Source organism: Psammomys obesus, unplaced genomic scaffold, assembly GCF_907164565.1.
Source record: "Psammomys obesus unplaced genomic scaffold, mPsaObe1.curated_primary_1811, whole genome shotgun sequence".
Taxonomy (NCBI): Eukaryota; Metazoa; Chordata; class Mammalia; order Rodentia; family Muridae; genus Psammomys; species Psammomys obesus.
The window spans coordinates 23,191,073-23,198,676 of NW_026596069.1; the positions used below are offsets into that span (position 1 = coordinate 23,191,073).

The following is a 7,604-nucleotide window of genomic DNA, read 5'->3' on the forward strand; positions in this document are numbered from 1 at the left end:
TGAGACCCACGCGCGCCCGCCTCGCCCTCCCCGCCCGGGAACCCCACGCGCGCCCGGCCGGCCCCTTCTGCGCCGCGCGATCCCGGGCTCCCGGGCCCGGCGGTCCGTCTTTATAAGTGCGCGCGCCCCCCGCGCGCCCGCGCTCCGGAGCGCTCTTTGCAATAACACGGTATCACGTGTGGGGAGCGAGACCTGGGAGGAAAACAAAGCCGCAGGCGGAGGCCGCGGCGGCGGGAGGCGACCGCGCAGGAGGAGGTGGGAGAGGAGGAGGAGGCAGGCAGAGCCCGGCGCGTGGCGGGGCGGGGGCTCACCAGGCCGGTCCCCGCGGCCCCAGCTGTTCCCGGGGCGCGCGGAAGCCAGGTGCTGGAGGCGAGCACGTCACCCCGTACGCTCGGGCGGGGAGCGGCGGGTGTCCGTAGCGCCCGAGCAGCCAGAGCCCAGCCTTGGGCTCCTGGAGGAGTTAGGCGAGCACCTGGAGCCTTAACAGTCGAATCTGACGTTGCCCGTGGGACCTGGACCTGCCGGTCCTTGTTACCAGCCTCACGGGAGGGTAACGCCTCCCAAAGTGGACATCCCCACCGAAAGCGTCGCTCACCGCTGGGATGTGACCCCAACTCTTTCGCAGACCCAGGGGGCCGGCAGCCGAGGTTAAGGATGAAGGGAGGCACCGCGACCTAGCTGCCCCGGTGTGTGAGCGCCTTCTGCTTTGTGGCCCAGCTGAGTTACACACACAGCCGCCGGTCCTCTTAGCAAAGGACAGCCGGGATTTTCATTTGGTTCCTGAAACTGTATTACTTTTTCCGTGAAGATCTGGGAAGAGTGTAATAGTCTTGCACTCAGGTTCCTGTCGTCACCTTGCAAATGTCTGCGAGTCTTTTTTTTCTCCCCCTCTATAAACGGGGATAGATATTTCCATTTGTTTCATAGACATCTGTGTGGACTCCTGGTTATATGTCCCAGAAAGATGGGCTCCTGCCTAGGGACACGGTGACTCTGGGGTGTAGAAAGAATCAGCCCCACCCCACCGCCCCCCAACAAGTGGTTTTAGTGTGGGCAAAATGTTGGGCTAACCAGCTGCTAGCCAAGCCCTCCGCCGGCTTCTCTGGGCGGTGTGGGTGACTTTTTAAATACTGTGTGGAACAATTGTCGCCCTGGATTAGGCTCTGTGACACCTGAGAAGACTTGCTACACTTCTCTGCGGGAGAAGCAAAGTGTTTAAGATGAACGGATTAATTTAATTAGAGGTTTAAATTTAGCCTTGGAGCTAACGGGTAACTCTACATTGAAATTCCACTCCTTTTCAAGTTCAGCAGAGTAAATTAAGTAGCAGAGAGCAAGCAAACACGGCTCACAGACGTGCGGCCAACCCCGGGTCGGAGATAGGTGGGGTTTGAGTTACATGTACTGGGGACAGACATGGCCGTTTGCACGAACAACGGTTCGTATTTAATTCTGGGCCATATTTAGGCCTTATGAAAAAGAAGGAGACCTGTCTACGGCTGATTCATATTAAAGCTATCGACTGACTCTGAATTCCATCAGTTTTTTAATTATGTTAACTGCCTTGAAACTTCAAATCTCTTTATTACGGTTAATTTACCTGACCACTGGCCTAGGACTTCTGGAAGGTAATTCTGCCCCTGTGAAAGGAACAGAAAAGATTATAACTATTTTATGACAAAAACAATGATAAGTTTTAAACAAACAGGAGGAGAAATCACTAAAACTCTCAGGTCTAAATGCTGATACTGTAACAGCAGTGAAATTTACTTTAAAAGAAACATTTATGGTGTGTGTGTCTGTGTAATGTTATTATGGGGTTTTAGGCCATGACAGGTATGTGGAAATTGGAGGACAACTTTGTGGGGTTTACTTCTTTGCACACCAAAGACATCGCCCACTGACCATCTCAATGATGCTAAAATAAGATTAGGTGAAACACTACATCAGTAAAATATGGTCTTTTTAGATTGTAAACATATTGTCATCCCAAGATGGAGGAAAACAGGACAATTTGAATAATAAATCTTATTTGCAAATGAAAAACAAGCTCATCCTCTATGGTAATATCTTTATTTCTGTCTTGAGATATCAAGAAAGCAACATCAACAATATTTTAGTCTTTCTACTATGAAATATGCGTATATATGCATATATATTTGGGGGGGTCAGTATTGGGGACTCAGGGTTGTATGTATCTTAGGCAAATACTCCATCACTGGGCTGTATTCTCAGCTCTCTTTTTCTTGTTTCTCAGTTTTGAGACAGGGTCTCTGTAGTCTAGGGTCACCTTGAATTCACCTTGTAGTATGGGCAGGCCTTGAACTTATGAACCTCCAGCCTCATTTCCCAGTCAGCTAGGATGACAGGCCTGTCATACAATGTCCCAGGCTATCATACAATATTAACTTTTTTTAGTTTAAATAGTTTCTGAGGTTGATGGCCTGCCCTGTTTTAAGGCCTCCCATCCAGACAAAATCTAATCTGCTGGGTACTTATATCCTTTCAGGAAATCCACTTATTCGACTATTTTCTATAACTCTGCTTATTGTTTCAAGTAGGCAAATTCATTCAAATGTTTACTATTCAATTGTTTAAATTCAATTAAAATTTATTAAAGTATCAAAGAGGAATCAATGTCTAATTAATCCCCATGTTTCTGTGATCTCCTAGTGGGGCCCCTGAGAGATGATTTATTGTTCCCTAATTGTGTTTCAGCCACAGCCTACTTGACCACCCTGTGGAAGTGGTAAAGGGGCATTGTCGTTAATATTTAAAGATTTAGGCACAGAAAAACTGAACGAAGCCATCTAGCTCCCAGTGGCTGGTCAGCATACAGATCCCACTGGCTCCAAGGCCCACACTGGTTCCTGCGCCCTCTCCTGGTAAAGCTGTTTTATAGGCAGTCAGTCTCCACATTTCATCCCATATTCATCCTCGAGAATATGAATAGAATAGAATAGAAATACTGCAATCTATGGAGTAAGAGATCAGCGTTCCTAAAGAGCTCCGCTTTGTTTGTTTGTTTGTTTGTTTGTTTGTTTGTTGAGACAGAGTTTCTCTGTGTAGCCTTGGCTGTCGTAGACTCACTTTGTAGACCAGGCTGGCCTCGAACTCACAGAGTTCTGCCTGCCTCTGCCTCCCTGAGTGCTGGGATTGCAGGTGTGTGCCACCAATCCTGGCTCTAAAGCAGCTCATTGAACCTCTCTGAGCTCTGGTTTTCAGAGGAACTTGTACAAGAGCTATCTGCTAATCCCTGCTTCAGTTTTAAAATGCCAGGTGTCATCAACACTGCTCGACTTGGCCAGGGTCCTGAATCAGGCCAAATTTGTTGATCTTTAATTAGCTATTATTGAGCAACTTCCATGTGTCCAGTGCCCGTGTGGGACAAAAGGATAAAAGAACTGTGGCCTGTGTCCACTTGTATGTACCCTTGATAGTTAAGACAGCGGAAACGGAAAGTTTAGGGATATATTTAAAGAAAAGTTCTAAGACAACTGATTAAGTGTCAAGTGAGCAATAGGTTATTGGAATAGGAAGAAAAGCGCTCCAAGTAAGACCTGTGTGGGAAGAGATCAAGCAAGACAAGAATTTGGGCTGACCTAGGAAGCTGCTGTCATCTTAGATCCCTGATGTCATGTGATAAAGCCCCCCCCCCCCAAGGTGTGATTTGGAGGTGGGAAGGTTTTTAGAAGGCAGGCCACTGATGAGAGGGAGTCAGGTCCTTGTCCTTGAGTGCATGCCCCTGAAAGACTGTGGGACTCTGGGACCTTCTGCTGTTTTTAGCATCCCGGCCTTGAGGTGGGTGGCTTTGCAAACCTCAGGCCCCACCATAATGTGCTGCTTCATCAAGGCTCCAAAAGCTTTGGGGCCGATTATTTATGACAGAAAGCTCCAAAATGATGGGCTAAAATAAACCTTTCTTTTTAAATATACTTTTTATATTTGTGTGTGTGTTGTTTTTCTCCTTCTACCATGTGGCTCTGGGCAGCTGGAGTCTTTATCTGCTGAGCCACCTCTCCCAGACCTTTTTTCTATAAGTTGATTAGCTCAAGTATTTGTTGGAGAAATAGGTAGCCAGCTACACAATTTTGCATTTAAATTCTTTGTGCATTGTAGCCACATGGGACTGGAAAAATAAAATGCAATTCTCCCCACAACCCACCCCCATTTGCACCTTTGTGTTCCAGCTCTGAGGGGAAAGCTATCCCGGCAGTCAGGAGACAAAGAAGACCACAAGGTCACACTGCACAACAAACCTCACACAGGAGATTTACGGGCAAAGACGCTAGAAGGTGGCACCCCTGCCGGGAGGAGGAGCAGCAGGAAGCTGAGCCGGAGACAGGCTTATATAAGGTTTCTTGGGGGAGGAGTTTTCCAGGGAGGAGATTTCCAGGGTAAAACTGGTGGGATTTTAAATTCGGAGCTTTGGATAAATCCCGGGATTGATGGGATTTCGAGCTCAGAGATTGGTGGGGTTTCTTGGGTTTTTCAAGCCCAGAAGTGAGTTTGGACCTTTTGCCCAACAACCTTTATATTGCTCCTTTCAGGTCCCAAGTTGGAAACTTCCTTTGCTTCCACGGACCCAAAATGTACACACTGCTTAGATCAACAAATCCGGTACCTCCCTGGTCTTTTACAAAAAAGAACCTACATAAAATTGCTGGCCTTAAAAATAATACCATGAACCAACTGGAAATTGGCTTAGAAACAGAAGTGGACATCACTCGGAGAAACACAGGCTGCAGTGCCCGCTCAGCCCCTGACAAGCTGGTCTCCAACTTGGATAAGTGCTTAGATTCCTATCTTGGCGTTTGGTGCATTAATTCGGCCTTGGCGGTATTTTACCTTGCAGGTTTGTGCTGGTGATATAAGTTATGTAACCAGCAGAAGAGTGGCTGGCACTCACAGAGAGCTATTTTTAGAAAAATGCAAAATTTAGGCGGCAAACAGAAGAAGGCCCAGTATGCTTTGGGTCTTAGTTGTTTATGGTTTTCTCTCATGCAGGCGGGACTGAGAGAAGCCCTAGCCATCAGCTCGGGTTCAGACCAAATTACTTTACTGTGTGTTCTGCCAAAGTGGAGGCTGCCTCCTGCTGCTGGGACACACAAGGCTAACAGGTATAAAATAGAGACATGGGGCCTGAAGCCCACTTTCCTGAATCCACTGAACATAAGAGTTTCTAAGACAAGAGAGGAGAACTACCCTGGAGATGGTCCCAAGGCTCCGAAGCTTCTGGAAGTTGACCTTGCTTGAATGTGTGTCCCTTCTGTTGAGTTGAGAGCCGAGGACAGAGAGGGAAGGCAGGCGCATGGCCTCTGCCTCCCCTTAACAATTTGTGGTGAATATCTTCGTTTATTTCCTTGGGACTTCAGGGATGAGATGCAACAATTGAATAAAATCAGAAGCCGAGGAACAGTAGATGAAAAATGACCTCACCGAGTATTATGTAGCCCAATAAAACAGCTTATAAAACGTGGCTTGTGGCTCTTCTCCCCATATTTCCTAAATGCCAGTCCCATGCCAGGTTCTCCAGTGGAGTCTGTGACCTCCAGGGCAGGTAAGAAGTGGACCTACTCAGGAACTTCAAGCAGCAAAAGTGATGGTGGTGTTTGCACTGTGGTGAACAGTATTGAAGAGAAAGGGGAAGAAAAAAATGGCAGAAAACAAAAAGCTCCTGTCCAGCCCTGGAATTAAAGGTGTGTGCCACTACTGCCACAGGACAGGGCTTCTCTGGAGCTTCTTATCTATTTATTTATTTATTTAGATTTATTCATTTATTATGTATACAGTGTTCTGTCTGCATGTACACATGAACGCCAGAAGAGGGTGCCAGATCTCATTATAGATGGCTGTGAGCCACCGTGTGGTTGCTGGGACTTGAACTCAGGACCTTTGGAAGAGCAGCCAGTGCTCTTAACTTCTGAGCCATCTCTCCAGCCCAGGACAGTGCTTCTTAATCTTTTCCACTCACACCTCCTGTATAGCTATAGGAAACATGTACACAAAACATTAGTTATAAAATGTATTTAAAACAATTTTGATATTCATATAAATATTCCATTTATTAAAGATGAGTTCAAATTTGTGTACTAAGGATGTATTTAAAGTTGAACCTTAAAGCAGGGTGTGATGGTACATATTTTTAATCCCAGCCCTCAGGGAGGCAGAGGCAGGTAGATCTCTGTGGGTTCGAGGCCAGCCTGGTCTACACAGGACAGTCACAGCTACAAAGAGAAACCCTGTCTTGAAAAGCCAAAAAAATAAAAATTAATTAATTAACTAAATTAAGTCAAAGCTTCGGTGATATTTAATAGTGCAGGTTTGAAGCATCTTCCTTATGTTGAGAGTTGCTTGTCAGTGCTGAGAACACACCTTCACATAAATACACAGCACAAAATGACACAAGTGTTGTTTTAAAGAAAGACAGTAATCATTCGATTATCAATAAAGACCCAGAAGCAGATGCTGGGATGAAAGCCTACTAGCTCCAAGAGGCAAAGAAAGCACCCAGCTGACCTTCCTACTCAGCTGAAGTCTCAGAAGGGAAAAATCTTCTCCACACAGTCTCAAATACCTTCCTTTTCAATGTCCCTCCTGTCTGTTTAATCTCTGTCAAGTGGTTGCTTGCTGCATCTCTTGACTAGGGTTACCTTTATTTAATTCAGTTTACAGAAAGCTCTTGGATTAAAGGTGTGTGCTGAGGCTGAGCCACACCACACATACTTGTTTATAACAACAAGTACAGAAAGTTCTAGAATCAGACTGGGCCATACCACAATCAGAAACAGGTTTTTTTTTTTTTAAACATTACAATTTATTTACTTTGTATCCCAACTGTAGGCCCCTCCCTCATCCCCTCCCAATCCCATCCTCCCTCCCTCTCCTCCTCCCATGCCCCTTCCCTAGTCCACTGACAGGGGCGGTCCTCCTCCTCTTCCATCTGACCCTAGCCTATCAGGTCTCATCAGGAGTGGCTGCATTATCTTCCTCTGTGGCCTGGTAGGGCTGCCCCTCCCCCTTCAGGGGGAGGTGCTCAAAGAGCCAGCCACTGAGTTCATGTCAGAGACAGCCCCTGTTTAGAAAACCCACTTGGAAAAAAAAAAAAAGAAAAGAAAACCCACTTGGACATGAGTTGCCATGGGCTACATCTGTGCAGGGGTTTTAGATTTTCTCCATGAATGGTCCTTGGTTGGACCCCTGGGCCCAGATTTTTTGGTTCTGTTGCTCTCTTTGTGGAGCTCCTGTCTCATCCAGGTCTTTCTGTATCCCCTTTCTTTCACAAGATTCCCTGCACTCTGCCCAAAGTTTGGCTATGAGTCTCAGCATCTGCTTTAATACCCTGCAGGGTAGAGTCTTTCAGGGGCCCTCTGTGGTAGGCTCCTGTCTTGTTCCTTGTTTTCTCCCTCTTCTGATGTCTGTCCCGTTTACCTTTTTGAATGAGGATTGAGCATCTTGCCCAGGGTCCTCCTTCTTGCTTAGCTTCTTTAGGTGTGCAGATTTTGGAATGATTATCCTATATGTCTAACATCCACTTACAAGGGAGTATATACCACATGTGTCTAACATCCACTTACAAGGGAGGATATGCCACGTGTGTCTAA

The 7,604-nt window shown here is 46.5% G+C and overlaps 1 protein-coding gene across 1 annotated transcript in view; it reads right to left on the reverse strand.

The window, feature by feature from the left end:
• Cables1 (Cdk5 and Abl enzyme substrate 1) overlaps positions 1–7,604 on the reverse strand; it is a 177,772-nt gene that overhangs the window by 96,766 nt on the left and 73,402 nt on the right. The window contains exon 3 of the mRNA XM_055625726.1: positions 312–451. Within this exon, the coding sequence (XP_055481701.1) occupies positions 312–451 (140 nt within the window). The remainder of the gene's footprint in view (positions 1–311; positions 452–7,604) is intronic.